The sequence below is a fragment of the Ahaetulla prasina genome, chromosome 2 (assembly GCF_028640845.1).
Source record: "Ahaetulla prasina isolate Xishuangbanna chromosome 2, ASM2864084v1, whole genome shotgun sequence".
NCBI classification, from domain to species: domain Eukaryota; kingdom Metazoa; phylum Chordata; class Lepidosauria; order Squamata; family Colubridae; genus Ahaetulla; species Ahaetulla prasina.
The window spans coordinates 292,895,061-292,916,109 of record NC_080540.1 but is presented as its reverse complement, the minus strand read 5'-3'; the positions used below and the strand labels follow the sequence as shown (position 1 = coordinate 292,916,109).

The 21,049-nt window shown below is 45.9% G+C and overlaps 1 protein-coding gene across 2 annotated transcripts in view; it reads right to left on the bottom strand.

Annotated features, from left to right (window-relative positions):
* PSTPIP2 (proline-serine-threonine phosphatase interacting protein 2) overlaps nucleotides 1-20,311 on the bottom strand; it is an 81,033-nt gene extending 60,722 nt beyond the window's left edge. Inside the window, exon 1 of one of the 2 annotated variants that reach the window (XM_058171211.1) lies at nucleotides 20,106-20,311. In XM_058171211.1, coding sequence (XP_058027194.1) covers nucleotides 20,106-20,231 — 126 coding nt within the window. In that variant the 5' untranslated portion in view covers nucleotides 20,232-20,311. Of the gene's footprint in view, nucleotides 1-10,331; nucleotides 10,690-20,105 lie in introns of those variants that run through there. The other variant, XM_058171210.1, reaches the window with a different exon arrangement.
* Between the last annotated feature and the right edge of the window lie 738 nt (nucleotides 20,312-21,049).

Genomic DNA, 21,049 nt, shown 5'->3' with positions numbered 1-21,049 from the left:
CCTGACAGGACGGACACTAACTAAGGAGAGAAGCAACCTAGAACTAAGGAGAAATTTCCTGACAGTGAGAACAATTAAGCAGTGGAACAACTTGCCTCAAGAAGTTGTGGGCAATCCATCACTGGAGGCTTTTAAGAAGAAACTGGATAGTCATTTTTCTAGAATGGTATAGGGTCTCCTGCTTGAACAGGGGGTTAGTTTAGAAGACCTCCAAGGTCCCTTGCAAGTCTGTTTTTCTGTTCTATTTTGTTAAGGTTTTCTGCAGAAGAGGTTTACATTGCTTCCTTCTTAGGGCTGAGGGAAAGTGACTGGCCCAAGGTCACCAGCTGCCTTTGTGCCTGACGTGGGACAAGTCTGTTCAGCAGAAAATATTTGCATCTGGTCATTTGTTCATCTTTAATTTCCAATAAGGTTTAGAAAAATGTAGCCTTTGTAGGTCTTATTTCCTCTCATCCCCCAAACTGTTTTTCTGAAAAAACAATATTCATCCAGGCAGACGTATCACTTCTTCATCTTTGAGGAGAAAGGATAAATGCAAATCATTTATCCAGAGGCTCAGTCCTTTGCTAATTTCCTGCTTTTTGAGTATTCAAATATTTTTGAATATAATTTGCAGCTTCCTTTTTTTTTTTGCATACCATACTGGATGTTTTGCATTTCAGTTTTTGAGCAAGACAATGTTTTGGGTCGGTTGGTTTGTTTTTAAAATTTTTTGCAGAACTTTGTTCTCTGCTCGCTTTTTCTTTTACAGATGTGCTCTTAAACTCCCTGGCAACCTGCGCGACATTACCTTTGCCCTTCCTGCCTTTTTTAGTTATTTTTTTTCTGGAGAGTTTAAAGTTAGCATGGTTTAAAATAAATGTTTTGGTGTCCTGGCTTCTGTTAAGTGGCTTCCTTTTTTTCTTTTTTCAACCAAATCCTGTCTTTTGAGGAAGTTTCTCTTGAAGTCAAATATGAGGTAATTTTCCAAGCGTAATGTCATTTCAATAGAAAAGAATATTTGTAACTGAGGGCTGAATTGCAGAATCCTTGGTATTTTCTGGACTTGAGGGGGGGTGGGGGTATTTGGCAGACGTTTTGATTACCTAACCAGGCAACATTATCAGAGCTTAGTGAGCATAGGGTTTGCTCCCTGTTTTTATACAGTAGCTTGCCTGTAACGTGGCTTGACCAATAGGGACATATTACCACCTATAAAAAGGTGAAGGTAAAGATTCTCCTCGCACAGACGTACTAGTCGTTCCTGACTCTAGGGGGCGGTGCTCATCTCCGTTTCAAAGCCGAAGAGCCAGCGCTGTCCGAAGACGTCTCCATGGTCATGTGGCCGGCATGACTCAATGCCAAAGGCGTACAGAACGCTGTTACCTTCCCACTAAAGGTGGTCCCTATTTTGCTACTTGCATTTTTTACGTGCTTTCGAACTGCTAGGTTGGCAGAAGCTGGGAAAAGTCATGGGAGCTCACCCCGTTACACGGCAGCACTAGGGATTCAAACCGCTGAACTGCCGACCTTTCGATCGACAAGCTCAGTGTCTTACCCACTAAGCTTACTACCTTACTACCACCTATACCAGACTGCATTTATATGCTTGTTTTTTTAATTTGAAAGCATCAGGTTGCCTGAAAGAAGATTGTCTCGCATGTATATGGACTTTTAAAGATCATTTTATGAGGTCCTCTTCCAGAACCCACCACCATCAAAGGAGATGAGAAGGCCCTCTTCAAGGATGAAAGCTTCAGATGGTTTGGACCGGTTCGGGCGAACTGGTAGCGGAGATCGCAGGTGGGCCCGCCCACCCACCGCAGTGCTATGCCGTCCTATTAAGGCACGTTTTTGAGGCCGGGCACATGCGTGGAAGGCCCGTGTGTGAGCAAAGCACATGCGCGGAAGGCCGGGTGCATGTGTGCAGAAGGGGCGTGCGTGGGACGAACCGGTGGTAACAAAATGTGAAAACCACCGCTGGAGGAAAGCTTTTTCTGTGATGGCATCCCATTGTCTAAATCAGTGTCCATCAACCCTTTGGGCCCCTGGGTTGAGGGATGGTTCTGTGGAGAGAGGTTTTTCCACAGACCAGAGGGGTGTTGTGATCCAGGCCCAAGTAGTAGTAATAAACTTAGTCCGTGGAAAAATAAACTTTATTCAAACAGCTGGGAATTACTTCATTCCCAGCATCATTCAACTCAAAGTAAAACAAATGCCTCCCAACACAAATTCTTCAGTTATCTTACAAACCTTAGTCCAATTAGGCAAACTGCCAAAGGCCCTTCCTGGCAAATGTCCAGAAGCCACAAAAACAAAGACATAGATGAAGCAGAAGACGAAGCAGAAGACACAGCTACAATGTTGTTTTCCGGCAAAGCTGAAACGCCGGTGCTGGTCTGTTTTAAGCCTTATGGGAGGGGCCAATCATCTCTTGGCCTTACTCCCGAGTTGTCCTCTCTGCTTTAGCTGCTCTTGCCTTCTGGCAGCTCTTCTCATGTGTGCATTAACATCAAGTACAAACTTAATGGACATTACCTAACTGACGACCCCCACCCTGTCAAAGATCTTGGAGTTCTCATATCAAATGACCTTAATGCCAAAGCCCACTGCAACTACATAGCAAAAAAGGCCCTAAGAGTTGTAAACCTAATTCTACGCAGCTTCTTTTCTAAAAACACTACACTACTAACCAGAGCATACAAAACATTTGCCAGACCTATTCTTGAATACAGTTCATCCGTCTGGAACCCATACCTCATCTCTGACATAAATACAACAGAACAAGTCCAGAAATATTTCACTAGAAGAGTTCTTCACTCCTCCGAAAACAACAAAATACCTTATACCAACAGACTTGAAATCCTGGGATTAGAAAACTTACAACTCCGTCGACTCCGACATCACCTGTGTTTAACACACAAAATCATCTATAGCAATATCCTTCCTAAAAAGACTACTTCAGCTTCAATCGCAATATTACAAGAGCAAAAAATAGATTCAAGCTAAATGTCAACCGCTTCAAACTTGATTGCAGAAAATATGACTTCTGTAACAGAGTTGTTAATGCTTGGAACTCACTACCTGCCTCCATAGTCTCTACTCAAAATCCCAAAATCTTCAACCAAAAACTGTCTACTATTGACCTCACCCCATTCCTAAGAGGACTATAAGAGCACAAAAGTGCCTACTGTTCCTATCCTATTGTTCCCTTCATTATATCAAATTAATATTATTGATGCGTATTTTTACTTATATATTTTCTTCAATACATGTTGTTTTATCTATGACAATTGTTTGTATATACTGTTGTGACGAAATAAAATAAAATAAATAAATAAATAAAAATTTTCGCCGTGAGCTGAAAACACATCTATTTATCCAAGCGGGACTGGCATAATATTGTTATTAATTTTAAATTGGGTTTTTATTGCCTTAGGGTTTTTAAATTTTTTAAATTTTAATATTGGCCTTTTGCAATTTGCTTAGTTTTAAATTTTGGTTTTAAATTGTATGTATATCAACTTTTTATCTCTGTCTGTACACCGCCCTAAGTCCTTCGGGAGAAAGGCGGTATAAAAATTTAATAAATAAATAAAAATAAATAAATAAAAATAAATAAATGCATACGCATATGTGTGAACCCCCAAAATGCAATGTGATCACCCCCTGCACATGCGCCCCGCCCCGCGCATGTGGCCCCCATGCATGCGGCCCCCCATGCATGCACCCACCCCCCAGAACCTTGTTTTGGCTTCCAGGTTGCTGCAGGTGACTTTCCAGGCCCAAAACGGAGCACCGGGGGGCCTCGTGCGGTGCCCCAGCGCCCCATTTTGGCTTCCAGGTTGGTGCAGGAGGCCTTCCAGGCCCAAAATGGGGAGGTGCGAACCCCAAAAATGCAACACGGATGCCCCCACGCATGCGCCCCGCCTCCTGCACATGCGCATCTCAAACCCGAAGACCAGCTGGCTGGCGGAAGACGCGCGCATATGCGCAGTAGGGCTGGACTGGGGCGATGGCTGTGGTGCCCGCAGAGAGGCCATAGATTCGCCCTCACTGGTCTAAGGAGTAAAATATATTATATAAAGAAGCTACCATTTTTCCCCAATCCATGCGCTTAACCAGAATCAGGAGAACGTGACTGAACCGTTTCTATAATTTCTTAATTTCTTCTGAACCTACAGGAAAATCAGTGTTTCTTTAAACCTAGGAATGCCACAGGTAGTGCAGGTTGTCCTCGAACCTAAGGCCACAAGGGAGCCCAAAATTTCTGTCGTTAAGTGAGGCATTCAGCGTTCAGTGAATTTTGTCCCGTGTCGCAACCTTTCCGGCCGGAGTTGTTACGCGTGAATCACTGCAGTGGTTCCATTTAGTAGCACGGTTGTTAAGTGAATTTGGCTTCCCCACTGACTTTGTGTTGTGTCTGCACCCTCCCCCCCGAGCCGGGCCCCCTGCCAGAAAGTGACTTGGAAAGTAAGGGGGAAGGGCCATCAGGACTTACCTCGGGAGCACTGGCTTCCCTGGCTCAGCTCCAGGAGCCAGAGGCAGGCCAGGTGGAGGAGATAACGAGGCCTCCGTCCCCTGACCCTTTCCCCCCCCACATGTCTCCAGACCCAGCTGATGGCAATCAGGCCTGGCTGGATCCTAGGTTTCGTAGGCAGGAGAGGCGGGAACAACAGAAGCAGGGGTAGGGCAGGCCTAGGAAGTGCTGAGTCATGGAACCACACCCCACAGGATAAAAAAGCAGCAAGGGCTGCTATACCTCTTCCTGGCAAGCCAATCAACTGCTTAACTAGAGCTGAAGTACTGTTTGTTCCTGGTTGACTCATCGGCATCAAGAGAGATAACAGAGACACTTGGCAGACGCTCGCTAGTTTGCTGCCAGAGCTGATAGTTGCCGGCTAATTAAGTCATCGCTCGGACGGAGGCGAGGGGGGACAGAACACTTTGCTTGTCAGGAGGTCGCAAAAGGGGACTCTGGGACACTGTCATAAATGTGAGTCAGATGCAGAGCTGGGCGGCACATGAATTAACAACCGGCTCGCCCAGCACCGAAAATGTGAGCACCGAAAATGCTTGCTTCGTGCGCGCCTTCCGCGCACGCATACGGCCTTCTATGCATGTGCTTTGCTCTCACACGCGGCTTGAATGCATGTATGCATGCGACTTAAAAAACACAGCTAAATAGGATGGAATAGCGGGGGGGGGCAGGGGCCCAGGGTGGCGGGCCCACCCGCAGGTCGCAACTATCGCTTTGCCTGAACTGGTCCGAACCGGCACTGGTCAGATGTCAAGCATCTGTATTTTGATCATGTGACCATGAGAATGCCCCCATGGTCTTAAGTGTGAAAAACGGTCCTAAGTCACATTTTTCGGCGCCGTTGTAACTTTGAGAGGTCACTAAATGAATTTTTGTAAATCGAGGACTACCTGCACTTTCAAAACAATCTGGAGCAGGGGTCTCCAACCATGGCAACTTTAAGACTTGTGGACTTCAACTCCCAGAGTTCCTCAGCCAGCAAAGCTGGCTGAGTAACTCTGGGAGTTGAAGTCCACAAGTCTTAAAGTTGCTAAGGTTGGAGACCCCTGATCTGGACAGTCTCTGTGAGAGGGATCGTCATCGGCCACAACCAGACCAAGCATAATGACATTGGAAGCTAAGCATCACCACAGCACATGAGCTGGGATTACAGTACATACATTACAAACCGCAACCACCCAGTCCACGATTGGCATAACCCTAATTGCCAAATAAAAGCCCCTTTCGACGTAAACCATGATGTGCACATCCTTCAACCCATAAGGCTCACATTCAGACAAAATAAAGTTACTCCAGCTGGCTTGATTGAACTCATAAACTCACATCTACAACACTCGGGCCTGCTTCACCTGTTTGCTGCATCAACCCACCTGGCAGGTTTCGCTACCAATCGGAAATGGTTCAGAATCGGAATCATCAGAATAATCAGAATACAGCTGGAAGGGACCTTGGAGGTCTTCTAGTCCAGCCCCGTGCTCAAGCGGGAGATCCTATACCGTTTCAGACAAGTGACTGTCCAGTCTCTTCTTAAAAGCCTCCGGTGATGAAGCACCCACAACTTCTCAAAAACATCATCAAAAAAGGACAACAAAGAAAGTTCTTTCTGTGCCAACTCAGTAAGCTCAAACTGGCCAAGGAGCTGCTGATTCAGTTCTACAGAGGAATTATTGAGTCTGTCATTTGCACCTCTATAACTGTCTGGTTCGGTTCTGCAACCCAACAAGAAAAACACAGACTTCAGAGGATAATTAGAACTGCAGAAAAAATAATTGCTACCAACCTGCCTTCCACTGAGGACCTGTTTACTGCACGAATCAAGAAGAAGGCCGTGAAAATATTTACAGATCCCTCACATCCAGGACATAAACTGTTTCAATTCCTACCCTCAAAACGATGCTATAGAGCACTGCACACCAGAACAACTAGACACAAGAACAGTTTTTCCCGAAGGCCATCAGGACTTACCTCGAGCACTGGCTTCCTGGCTCAGCTCCAGGAGCCAGAGGCAGGCCAGGTGGAGGAGATAACGAGGCCTCCATCCCTGACTCTTCCCCGGCCATGCCTCCAGACCCGGCTGATGGCAATCAGGCCTGGCTGGACCCTAGGTTTCGTAGGCAGGAGAGGCGGGAACAACAGAAGCAGGGGTAGGGCAGGCCTAGGAAGTGCTGAGTCATGGAACCACACCCCACAGGATAAAAAAGCAGCAAGGGCTGCTATACCTCTTCCTGGCAAGCCAATCAACTGCTTAACTAGAGCTGAAGTACTGTTTGTTCCTGGTTGACTCATCGGCATCAAGAGAGATAACAGAGACACTTGGCAGACGCTCGCTAGTTTGCTGCCAGAGCTGATAGTTGCCGGCTAATTAAGTCATCGCTCGGACGGAGGCGAGGGGGGACAGAACACTTTGCTTGTCAGGAGGTCGCAAAAGGGGACTCTGGGACACTGTCATAAATGTGAGTCAGATGCAGAGCTGGGCGCCACATGAATTAACAACCGGTTCGCCCAGCACCGAAAATGTGAGCACCGAAAATGCTTGCTTCGTGCGCGCCTTCCGCGCACGCATACGGCCTTCTATGCATGTGCTTTGCTCTCACACGCGGCTTGAATGCATGTATGCATGCGACTTAAAAAACACAGCTAAATAGGATGGAATAGCGGGGGGGGCAGGGGCCCAGGGTGGCGGGCCCACCCGCAGGTCCCAACTATCGCTTTGCCTGAACTGGTCCGAACCGGCACTGGTCAGATGTCAAGCATCTGTATTTTGATCATGTGACCATGAGAATGCCCCCATGGTCTTAAGTGTGAAAAACGGTCCTAAGTCACATTTTTCGGCACCGTTGTAACTTTGAGCGGGCCACTAAATGAACTTTTGTAAATCGAGGACTACCTGCACTTTCAAAACAATCTGGAGCAGGGGTCTCCAACCATGGCAACTTTAAGACTTGTGGACTTCAACTCCCAGAGTTCCTCAGCCAGCAAAGCTGGCTGAGGAATTCTGGGAGTTGAAGTCCACAAGTCTTAAAGTTGCTAAGTTTGGAGACCCCTGATCTGGAGAGCCTCTGTGGGAGGGATCGCCATCGGCCACAACCAGACCAAGCATAATGTCATTGGAAGCTAAGCATCACCACAGCACATGAGCTGGGATTACAGTACATACATTACAAACCGCAACCACCCAGTCCACGATTGGCATAACCCTAATTGCCAAATAAAAGCCCCTTTCGACGTAAACCATGATGTGCACATCCTTCAACCCATAAGGCTCACATTCAGACAAAATAAAGTTACTCCAGCTGGCTTGATTGAACTCATAAACTCACATCTACAACACTCGGGCCTGCTTCACCTGTTTGCTGCATCAACCCACCTGGCAGGCTTCGCTACCAATCGGAAATGGTTCAGAATCGGAATCATCAGAATAATCAGAATACAGCTGGAAGGGACCTTGGAGGTCTTCTAGTCCAGCCCCGTGCTCAAGCGGGAGATCCTATACCGTTTCAGACAAGTGACTGTCCAGTCTCTTCTTAAAAGCCTCCAGTGATGAAGCACCCACAACTTCTCAAAAACATCATCAAAAAAGGACAACAAAGAATGTTCTTTCTGCGCCAACTCAGTAAGCTCAAACTGGCCAAGGAGCTGCTGATTCAGTTCTACAGAAGAATTATTGAGTCTGTCATTTGCACCTCTATAACTGTCTGGTTCGGTTCTGCAACCCAACAAGAAAAACACAGACTTCAGAGGATAATTAGAACTGCAGAAAAAATAATTGCTACCAACCTGCCTTCCACTGAGGACCTGTATACTGCACGAATCAAGAAGAAGGCCGTGAAAATATTTACAGATCCCTCACATCCTGGACATAAACTGTTTCAACTCCTACCCTCAAAACGACGCTATAGAGCACTGCACACCAGAACAACTAGACACAAGAACAGTTTTTCCCGAAGGCCATCACTCTGCTAAACAAATAATTCCCTCAACACTGTCAAACTATTTACTAAATCTGCACTACTATTAATCTTCTCATCGTTCCCATCACCAATCTCTTTCCACTTATGACTGTATGACTGTAACTTTGTTGCTGGTAATCCTTATGATTTATATTGATATATTGACCACCAATTGTGTTGTAAATGTTGTACCTTGATGAACGTATCTTTTCTTTTATGTACACTGAGAGCCTATGCACCAAGACAAATTCCTTGTGTGTCCAATCACACTTGGCCAATAAAAAATTCTATTCTATTCTATTCTATTCTATTCTTCTGGAGGAAAGTAATTCCACTGGTTAATTGTTCCCGCTGTTAGGAAGTTTCTCCTTAATTCCAGGTTTGCTTTGCTCCTTGATTCATTTCCATCCATTGTTTCTTGCCCTGCCTTCCGGTGCTTTGGAAAATAAGTTGATCCCCTCTTCTTTGTGGCAGCCCCTCAAATACGGGAAGATTGCTAACAATCAATACTGTAGGCTACTTCGGCTGACTGCCAACTGCTTGCAATTTGGCAGTTGGACTCTCCCCAGGCTCAAGGTTGACTCAGCCTTCCATCCTTCCGAGATCCGTAAAATGAGGACCCAGGTTGTTGGGGGCAATAGACTGGCTCTGTAAACTGCTTAGAGAGGGCTGAAAAGCACTATGAAGCAGTATGTAAGTTCGAAAGTACTTACTTAAAAGTCGCTATCTGCATGGTGGAACATGGTGGTTAAAATGCAGCGTTGCAGACTAACTCTGCCACAGACCGAGTTCGATCCTGACCGGTTCAAGGTTGACTCAGCCTTCCGTCCTTTCCGAGGTGGGTAAAATGAGGAGCCCAGATTGTTAGGGGCAATAGGCTGACTATGTAAACCGCTTAGAGAGGGCTGGAAAGCACTGAAAAGCGGTATATAAGTCTTAAATGCCATTGTTATTGCTATCATGTCCCCCCCAGTCCTTCTTTTCTCTAGAGTAGGGGTCTCCAACCTTGGCAACTTTAAGCCTGACGGACTTCAACTCCCAGAATCCCCCAGCCAGCAAAGCTGGCTGGGGAATTCTGGGAGTTGAAGTCCTCCAGGCTTAAAGTTGCCAAGGTTGGAGACCCCTACTCTAGACTGGCCAAACCCAGTCCCTGCAATTCTTCTTCACAAAACCTTTGGGTCTCCAGCCCTTTAATCATCTTTGTTGCTCTTCTCTGCACTTTTTCCAAAAGTCTCAACATCTTTTTTTTATTATTATTATTTTTGGGGGGGTGGGTGGCTGTAAAGCGGTCCTCAAATTCTCACCCTAAAAGGGAAAACTCCCCCAGCGCATCGGGAGAACCCGTTTTCCGAGTCGCCAAGCCGAACCAGCGTTTGGTCGTACCCCGTTCCCACCTGGGGACGGTTCCCAGTTAGAAAAAGGCGAGGAGGTCGGATGAACCAGGGCGGCGCTGCCCTCCACCCTACCCCCAACCTTACCCCGGCGCCAGCTTCCCCAACCGGGCGCCCGCTGCTTCTCTCTCTCTCTCTCTCTCTCTCTCCCAGCCTGCGATTTCCTTTCCAGCCGCTCCCCGAGCCTGCGTCGGAAGGGACCTTGAAGGTCATCTAGCCCAACCCCCGCTCCGCCCAAGCAGGAGACCCTACATCATTTCTGATCAACGGCAGTCGCTCCGGAGCTACTTTCCACTCCCCGGGGCATCAGCAGCCATAGGCCGGCTTAGGGCTCCTTGGGCGATCCCCGCCCGCCAAGGCGCAGGGTCTCCCCCGGATCCCGGTGGCCGTGGGTGCAAATGGCGTGGAACTCCCCCCCACACACACACACACATACACCCAGCCCAGCCCAGGCAGCCCCCCGGGGCTCACCCAGAAGTTGTCCTTAAAGAGGGTTTCCCGCATCGCGGCTGCTGAAGGGCGAAGCTGGGATCCAAGGGCTGCCTCTGATCCGTCCGGTCTTGGCGCGACGGGGCTCCCCGTTTCCTCCCTCCGGGACAAAAAGGGACAGGCGGGCCCGCCGGCCGAGTCTCCGCCCGCCCGCCGGCTTGCTTGCTTGCTTGCTTGACACTCAGGCGCCGGGTGGCCGAAGGGCGGAGGAGGGGACGGGCGTGGTGGGTGGGGGGGACGACGGACGACTGCCGAGCCGACGATCGCGGGCGAAAAAAGGCTCCCGCCTCGCGTGGGAAGGGTGGGGAGGGGGCTTCTCTTGCTTCGCGACCACCCTGCGAGGGAGGCTGGACGGACGGGGGTGGGGGAGAGAGAGAAGGAGAGAGAGACAGAGAGAAAGAAAGAGAGGGGGGAGAAAGAGAGAAGGAGAGAGAGAGAAAAAGAGAGAAGGAGAAAGAGAAAGAGAAGAAGAGAGAAAGAAGTAAAGAGAGAGCGAGAGAAGGAGAGAGTGGGAGAAGGAGAGAGAGAAGGAGAGAAAGAAAGAAAGAGAGAAGGAGAGAGAGAAACAGAGAAAAAGAAGGAGAGAGAGAGAGAGAGAGAAGGAGAGAAAGAGAAGGAGACAGAGAGAGAGAGAGAAAGAGCAAGAGAGAGGAGAGAGAGAAGCTGGGACAAACCCCCTCCCACTAAAGGCACCGGGGGTCGCTGGCAAGGAAGAAGAGAGTAGCTGCCGGCTGCCTTCTTTTTCCTTTGCGAGTCTGCGGCTGGGTTTTTACACAATCGGAACTCACAAAACACACTTTTTGGGGAAGGCTGGTTGTTTAACCTTGACTCAGCAGCCTTGGGGATCGAGGCTCTGTGATTGGTGGTGGGAGTGGGGTGGGTAGGTGGAGATCGGTGGGCTGGTAGTTTTTTTAAAAAAAGTTTTTTAAAGTTTTTTTTAAAATTGATTGAAATTTTTAATCACAGAGAAGATTTGTAGTTGAATGGCGGGGGCCCTGGGTGCTCTTTGAGCTTGGTGGTTTTCGTGCAGACGTTTCATTAACCAACTGGGTAACGTCATCAGCACTACAAGGGGGTGGGATTTGCTTTTTGTTTATATGCAGTGCACTGTCTGTAAATATTCTCAGCCCTGATGATGTTACCTAGTTTGGGGAATGAAACAAATGCAAGAAAAATGAATGCAAGAAAACAACCCAGCTCAGAGAGCACCAAGGAGCCCTTAAATTTTTAAATGTAAATTTTATTTTTTTTAAAAAAAAGGTTTTAAAACTCCCTCTTCTACTCTTTTGCAAAGAAAGCTGCAGGGTTGTTGTGTCCGGGAGAATTTGTCAGGAACCCAGCCCTGTGTAAGGGCCTTGAGCTCCTCTCTGAGGGAGATGGGCGGTTTAGAATAGATTAGAATTTTAATTAATTAATTAAGAATTGAGAATTCTTAAATAGAATTTAAGAAGCATGAACTAGAAATAAACTCACTTCTTCTGCCTCCACGTCCGCCAGTTCCAAGAAGGGTGCCTCTGAGCATGACTAGAATGCCAGCCAGTTCCAAAGGCGCGAGAGAAGAGCAATGAAAAAAGCCGAAGGTGATACAGGAAGAGGGAGTGGAACAGGTACTGGAGAAATTACAAAATGATCCTTTGCGTTCATAGAATCACCGGCTGTGTTCAGGTCACACAGAACAACAGAGTTGGAAGGGACCTTGGAGGTCTTCTAGTCCAGCCCCCTGCTTAGGCAGGAAACCCTACACCATTTCAGACAAATGGTTATCCAACCTCTTCTTAAAAACGTCCAGCTTTGGAACACCCACAACTTCTGAAGGCAAACTGCTCCACTGATTAATTGTTCTTATTGTCAGGAAAAAATTTTTTCTTAGTTCTAGGTTGGTTAACAACACTTTGCTTGTCAAAAAGGTCACAAAAGGGGATCACGTGACCCCCTCTCCCCCCCCCCCGGGACACTGCAACCATCATAAATATGAGTCAATCGCTAAGCATCTGGATTTTGATCCCATGAGCACCGGGAGGCCGCAAAAGTCGTAACTGTGAAACATGTCCTTTTTTTCATTGCCCTTGTAACTTTGAACGGTCACCAAATGAACTGTTGTAGTGTTGTGGTCCTCCAGCAGCCTGCGGAGCTGGCAACGCAGTCGGACAGCGATGAGGCTGAGGGAGAACATGGGCAAGTCCTGGAGGCTGGGGAAGGCCCGGATGAGGGCTCTGCGCTGGAGGCAGAGATGGGGCCAGGGCCATCGGGAAGTGATGTGTGGACTCCGGAGCCTCCAGAGGCTGACAGAAGTGAGGCAGAGGAACAGGAGGAACCTGTTCCTAATGCACACATGAGAAGAGCTGCCAGAAGGCAAGAGCAGCTAAAGCAAAGAGGACGACTCGGGAGTAAGGCCAAGAGATGATTGGTCCCTCCCATAAGGCTTAAAAGACCAGCAACGGCGTTCGGGCTCTTTGTTGGAAAACAACGTTGATAGACTTGCTTGTCTTGCTGCATTTATTTCTAGTCGGCGTCTTCTGCTTTTGAGCTTTTGCCAAGAAAAGCCTTTGGCAGTTTGCCTAATTAAGACCAAGGTTGGTGATAAGACTGAGGAATTGTGTTGGGAAGAATTTGCTTTGATTTAGTTTGGACTACGCTGAGACTGAGTTAATTCTCAGCTGTTCTAATAAAGTCTGTTTTTGAACTGATTGCATCTACTACTACTTACTTGGGTCTGGGTCACAACATTTAAGTCGAGGATTTACCTGTATGCTAGGTTGGCCATTTTAACGAACAGCCTGCAGTTTGTGTGTGTTGTGCAAAGTGTAAGCATAGACATCATCTTTAATTTAGCCATGGTTTATGCAGCCCAGCTATTGGGGTTTGCTCAACCAACTAGACGATCACTGCTCTTATTCAAATGAGATTGGTTTTAATCCTCTTTCTAATAACTCTTGACAAAAAAGTCCATCTATTGCATACAAAATTAGAATGATTACAGACAAGAGGGAGGTTTGGAGTTCATTTGCATCTCTAGAATGTAATTAGCCCACAATTATGGTTCTTTTCGTCATCTTTCCAAAAGTCGGGTCTATACTTAGAAAATTGCTATAAATCTTCAGCCACAAGGCTTGTTCCTTTAGCAAGCTGCAATTTCTGATTCCACGCTGTCTTACCACGTAGATACATATACTTGTACAAGCAAAAACCTGGTAGTAAATAACATGCTGCAGTTGCTAGAATCAGAATCGCAAGAATTATAATCTGTGGCACGTTAAAAAGAATAAAGACCTTTTTTTTTAATGGAACAGAGTCTGCAGTGCAATTTAGGATAATGTTACAATACTGCCTAATATCTTTTAATTTCTCCCTCCCTCTCTTCCTCTTCCCTCTCTCCTTTCCAGGAGATAAAATCAGTGCTGCTCTGGGCCCAGTTTATATTTTAATTTATAACTTCCCAAGAATTGTGGGAGGAAACGATTAGGGCATTTGGCTCAGAATGATAGGCCCTTTAAAAGCTATAAATCTGCTTTACTGAACTGTTTGGCCTGGAGATCAAAGACACTTCAACAACTCCTCTTTTAACCTCCCTGTATTTTTATCCCTAATTTCAAAGAGTTCCTGCTTGACGGGTTAATTAGTCATTTGTGGGTGGGGCACGTACGTCTACTTCAGCAGTCCTCAGGTTGAGACCTACAGGAATTTGACTGCGGGCAGGTCGTCCTCGACTTACGACCACAATTAAGCCCAGGATTTCTGTGGCTGAGCGAGACAGTTCTTAAGTGAGTTTTGCCTCCTTTTACAGGCTTTCTTGCCGCCGTTGTTCAGACAATCACTTGTCAAGTTAGTAACACGGTTGTTAAGTGGAATCTGGCTTCTCCATTGCTTGTTGGGAGGTCGCAAGAGACATGGCCCCAGGACACTGTAACCGTTGTAAATATGAATCAGTGGCCAAGCATCTGAATTTTGATCACGTGATCAATGGGATGCTGCACCATCGTATGAAAAACGATCATAAGTCAATACAGGAAGTCCTCGACTTATGACAACAACAGTGCACCCAAAATTTCTTTTAAGTGAGATGTTTGTTAAGTGGGTTTTGCCCCATTTTCTTGCCTCCGTTGTTAAGTGAGTCACTGCAGTTGATCAGTTGGGGATGCGGTTGTTAAGTGAATCTTCCCCATTGATTTCATTTGTCAGAAGGTCACCAAAGGGGATCACGTGATCTCAGGACACTGCAACCGTCAAAAATATAAGCAAGTTGCTAAGCATCTTAATTTTGATCAGGTGAGCATGCGGGATGCTGCAACGGTCATAACTGCGAAAAATGGTCATAAGTCACTTGTTTCAATGCCATTGTAATTTTGAAAATGAATTATTGTATGTCAAGGGCTACCTCTGTATATCGGTGCAATTATAACTTCAAACAGTCAGCAAACAAACTAATGTAAGTTGGATCATTAATTGGATGATTAATGCCGCGGTGTGGCTCAGGCTGTAAGAAGCCTGTTATTAAAAAACAGCTGCCTGCAATGACTGCAGGTTCAAGTCCCACCAGGCCCAAGGTTGACTCAGCCTTCCATCCTTTATAAGGTAGGTAAAATGAGGACCCAGATTGTTGGGGGGGCAATAAGTTGACTTTGTAAATATACAAATAGGATGAGACTATTGCCTTACACACTGTAAGCCACCCTGAGTCTTTGGAGAAGGGCAGGATATAAATGTAAATTTTTAAAAAAAATGCAGAGAAGAGCAACTAAGGTGATCAAAGGCCAGGAGACTAAACCAGGGGTCTCCAATCTTGGCAACTTTAAAATTTAAATTTAAAATTTGTGGACTTCAACTCCCAGAGGAATTCTGGGAGTTGAAGTCCACAAGTCTTAAAGTTGCCAAGGTTGGAGACCCCTGGACTAAATCATATGAAGAATGTCTATAGGATTTGGGTTGGGTTGGCTAGTCTACAGAAAAGAAGAATTAGGAGTGACACGATAGCAGTCTTCCAGTATTTGAGGGGGAATCAAATTATTTTCCAAAGCACCTGAAGGCAGAACAAGAAGAAATGGATGGAAACTAATCTAAGGAGAGAAGCAACCCAGAATTAAGGAGAAACTTCCTAACAGTGAGGACAATTAACCAGTGGAACAGCTTCAGAAATCATGGGCGCGCCATCACTGGATGCTTTTAAGAAGAGATTGGACAGCCATTTGTCTGAAATGGTAGAGGGTCTCCTGTTTCAGCAGGGGGTTGGACTAGAAGATCTCAAAGGTCCATTCCATTATTCTGTTATTCTAGGACAGTGATGGCTAACTTTTTTGCCATCGCGTGTCAGGAGCGGGAGGGGGAGAGGGGTCACATGCATGCGTGCCCCCACCCATAATTCTATGCACCCCACCCCCACACATGCACACATGACCACCACCCCCGCTCATCCCCCCATTCCTGGCACGTGATGGCCCGGTGAGCCCGGTAGGCCCATTTTTCTCTGTTTGCCAACTTCTGGTGGGACCAGAAGGCCCGGTTTTTTGCTCTTCCCCCGGCTCCAGAGCCTTTCTAGGAGCTTGGGGAGGGCGAAAACGGCCTTAACCCCCACCCCCCGGGAGGCCCTCCAGAGGTCAGAAATGGCCTCCTTGCCAAGTTCCGGTCCCTCCAGTGTGATGGGGAAGGCCGTTTTCCCCCTCCCCAAGCTCCTAGAAAGGCTCTGGAGGCTGGGGAGAGCAAAAAATGGGCTTTCCGCTCCCACCAGAAATTGGTGGCAAATAGGACGTTTCCAGCCTCTGGGGGGGGCGTGGGGAAGGCCTTTCCCACCACCATCACCCCGAGGCCTTTTCCCTACTTCCGGTGGGCCCAGAAGGCCCGAAAATTAGCTGAGCTCGTGTGCCCACCGATATGGCTACCATAGGTTCGCCATCATGGTTCTAGGATAACACACTATGGGCAAAATCCTGCCCTAGAATGTGTGGTGTTTGCTGCTCCTAACACAGAAGCCAGAGACGGAGAAAGGGAGGCAGTACAATTATAATTAAACACACACACACACACACAAACACACACACAGAGAGAGAGAGAGAGAGAGAGAGTCGATGTGCTGCAATAGGCAGGCGCTTCTGCATTGCACTTTGTCAGATCTGGAAAAGGGCAGGTCGCGATGAGCCAACCATACTCATTAGCATAGAATGGAAACTCTCTACCTGTCTTTCCTGTAACAAGGATTAGCGGCGTTACTAAAAATACAGCTGAACAATGCGGAAGGTCACCCCGGAGAATTTTGGTTCCCTGTTAAAGAGTCATAAGGGACGGCTCCCTCGTGCCTCTGGTTGCTGATCATGGAAAACAGAATATTCAGAATGTTCTGAATATGAAAACAAAGAGGGCGAAGAGAAGCGTCGGCAGCTAGAGGCAGTGGTGGGATTCAAGTAATTTAACCACCGGTTCTCTGCCCTAATGATTTTTTCCAACAACCAGTTCACCAAACTGCTGAGAAAGTTAACAACCGGTTTTCCCGAAGTGGTGCGAACTGGCTGAATCCCACCACTGGCTAGAGGGATACAGTCAAGATCAAGGGAGGTACTAATACCACTCTCTAAAGCCTTAGTAAGACCAGACTTAGAATACTGCATCCAGTTTTGGTCACCACACTATAAAAAAAAGATTTGGAGACTCTGGAAAGACTGCAGAGAAGAGCAACCAAGATGATGAGGGGACTGGAGGCTAAAAACATACGATGAATGCGGTGGTGCTACTGATTTGCCCCGACACACCCACCAACGTGGGTTTCAAAATTTTTTACTACCGGTTCTGTGGGCGTGGCTTGGTGGGCGTGGCAGGGGAAGGATACTGTAAAATCTCCATTCCCTCCCCACTTCATTGGAAGGATACTGTAAAATCCCCATTCCCTCCCCACTCCAGGGGAAGGATACTGTAAAATCTCCATTCCCTCCCCACTCCTGGGGAACGTTACTGCAAAATCCCCATTTCCTCCCGATCAGCTGGGACTCGGGAGGCAGAGAATAGATGGGGGCGGGGCCAGTCAGAATTTTTATTACCGGTTCTCCGAACTACTCAAAATTTCCACTACCGGTTCTCCAGAACTGGTTAGAACTTGCTGAAACCCACCTCTGCCACCAAGCCACTCCTACCAAGCCATGCCATGCACACAGAACCAGTAGTAAAAAAAATTGAATCCCACCACTGCTTCATGTCCCAGAATTCCCCAGCCAGCTATGAAGAATGCTGGGGAATTCTGGGAATTGAAGTCCACACATCTCAAAGTTGCTGAGAAACCTTCGTTGAAAGCCTTCATTCTAAGCAGGAACTCTCCAAACAACAAGGAAAGGCAGTTTTTAAAAATTTACCTTTAAATATATGATTTATGATCCTATCTTTATGGATGGTTAGCTGGGTCAGAATTAGCCTTCCATTTTAATCTTCATAGATCATAGATAGTTCTTGACTGATAACAGAGGTGGGTTTCAGCAGGTTCTGACCAGTTCTGGAGAACCGGTAGCTGAAATTTTGAGTAGTTCAGAGAACTGGTAGTAAAAATTCTGACTGGCCCCGCCCCCATCTATTCTCTGCCTCCTGAGTCCCAGCTGATCGGGAGGAAATGGGGATTTTGCAGTAACCTTCCCCTGGAGTGGGGTGGGAATGGAGATTTTACCATATCCTTTCCCTGCCATGCCCACCAAGCCATGCCACACCCACAGAACCGGTAGTAAAAAAATTTGAAACCCACCACTGACTTACATTTCATTTAGTGACTGTTTTTCACACTTAACAACCACGGAAGCATCGCTATGATCAAAACAGAAGGGCCTCTGGTGGCTCAGCAGACTAAGTCTGTCTGTTATTAACACAGCTGCTTGCAATTACTGCAAGTTCAAGTCCCACCAGGCCCAAGGTTGACTCAGCCTTCCATCCTTTATAAGGTTGGTAAAATGAGGACCCAGATTGTTGGGGGCAATAAAGTTGACTTTGTATATAATATACAAATGGATGAAGACTATTGCTTAACACAGTGTAAGCCGTCCTGAGTCTTCGGAGAAGGGCGGGATATAAATGCAAATTAAAAAAAAACAACTCAGATGCTTGGCAACCGACTCACATTTATGACGGTTGCCATGTCCTGGGGTCATTTTGGTCATCTTCTGACGCCCAAAGTCATTGGGGAAGCCCGATTCGCTTAACAACCGTGTTACCAAAAACCGCAACAATTCACTCAACAACAATGGCATGAGATGTCATAAAATGGGGCAACACTCACTTATGAAACATCTCAGCAACAAAAACCTAAGGCTCAATTATGGCCATAAGTCGAGGACTACCTGTATGTTGTAGAAATCTCTTGATGATGGTGAAAAAAAAGTAGGAGATGGATGAAGCTGAACCCCCAGTTCAGAGGTAGTTGTCTGCTTGGTTTAAATCAGTGGTAGACAACCTGCTCCCTACCGCCCACTAGTGGGCATTGCAGCTTTCATGGTGGGCGATAAGGGTTTTGTCCGATACTGAAGCACTTTCCTTTTTTTTAATTTAATTGACTTTTTTAAAAAAAAATTCATAGCATTATTTAAAAACATTTTCATTAGGTTTTCATAAAATTCCCCGTGACAATTTAAATTTCTGAAAATATACTATTTGTATCGCCCGTACATAAGTTTAGTTCACTTTTTTTTAATTTCATTTTGTCACAACAGTATACACAAACATCGACATAAAACAACAACACATCATAAAAGAAAAATATATATATATAAGCAAAAGTATGCAATAACTATGTTAATTTGATATAATGAAGGGAACAATAGGACAGGAACGGTAGGCACTTTTGTGCTCTTATGCATTCCCCTTATAGTCCTCTAAGGAACGGGGTGAGGTCAATAGTAGACAGTTTTTGGATGAAGATTTTGGGATTTTGAGCAGAGACTATAGAGTCAGGTAATGAGTTCCAAGCGTTAACAATTCTGTTACAGAAGTCATATTTTCTGTAATCAAGTTTGAAGCGGTTGACATTAAGTTTGAATCTATTGTTTGCTCTTGTATTATTGTGATTGAAGCTGAAGTAGTCTTTTACAGGAAGGATATTGCAATAGATGATTCTGTGTGTTAAACACAGGTCATGTCAGAGTCGGTGGAGTTCTAAGTTTTCTAATCCCAGGATTTCAAGTCTGGTGGCATAAGGTATTTTGTTGTTTTCGGAGGAGCAAAGAACTCTTCTAGTATGGCGCTATAGTGCGACCGCAAACAAAAGAGCCTCGTCCCAGAATAGCTCGCGCATCTCCCCACACACCACCCAGCTGTAACAGACAAGCAGAGCTGGTAGCTGCCCCCCCCAAACCCAATCCATGATGCGCAAGAGGCATGCGCAGACGAAAAATTTTAACCGCCCACCCGTTGCACAGTAATGGTGATTTATAAAGTCACCATTACTGTGCAACGGGTGGGCGGTTAAATTTTTTTACTACTAACAGAGATACAAACGTGAGCGGTAGATATAAAAAGGTTGACTACCTCTGGTTCAAATTGTAATATTGAAGTCTGGCTTCAATTTTTTCCCCCTTAAATACGTCTCAATTTGAGATTTGCTTTTTTTTTTTTTGCTTACCAAGATTTTTGGCCCGTCACAGATTTCTTCTTGTAAAGGATATTTGGGGTGTTGTTTTGCTAGATCTCAAGCCTGTCACCTGCTTTGCACAGGTTGTGGGTGTCCTGGACAAGCCCAGGCAGATATACACGGCTAGAAATTAAATTCTTCATCCAAGATCAATTATAGCTGCTCCTTACCTTCTTTGGTAAAGCTGTTTCCTTGGAGAATATCTTTCCAGTGACAGAAAATATATTCCAGACTAACTCCATGCTTCCTTTGCTGTCTTCTCTCCCTCCTGTAGTTGAGACGTTGTGGTGGGACATCAGCAAAGTGTGTGGTTGGGCTCAAGGGGATTTATCCACTGTTAAAATACGACAGCCACCTCCAGTGTTGTCTATGGAGCAAGATCGGAGATGGGGAAAACCCAAACAGGCTCCTCGCTTATAATTTCCTGCCACCTCTTTGATAATCCAAAAAAACTTCGTCATAGAGAAATGGGAAGGAGGGGCACGTCCCAACCGAAACTGTTGGAAATTGTACAAAAGGGAGGGGCATTTAAAAGGAGCATCCCCAGCCCACAATATGCTCAATGAATAGAATGGAATGGAATGGAATGGAATAGAATAGAATAGAATAGAATAGAATAGAATAGAATAGAATAGAATAGAAAATATGGAATGGAATAGAATAGAATAGAATAGAATAGAATAGAATTTTATTGGCCAAGTATGATTGGACACACAAGTAATTTGTCTTGGTGCATATGCTCTCAGTGTACATAAAAGAAAAGATACGTTCATCAAGGTACAACATTTACCACACAATTGATGGTCAATATATCAATATAAATCATAAGAATTGCCAGCAACAAGTTATAGTCATACAGTCATAAGTGGAAAGAGATTGGTGATGGGAACTATGAAACGATTAATAGTAGTGCAGATTCAGTAAATAGTCTGACAGTGTTGAGGGAATTATTTGTTTAGCAGAGTGATGATAGTATTGGGTACAAATAAGCAATCAGGAAACAATATCAGTATAAATCGTAAGGATACAAGCAAGAAAGTTACAGTCATAAGTGGAAGGAGATGGGTGATGGGAAGAATGAGAAGATTAGTAGTAGTGCAGATTTAGTAATAGT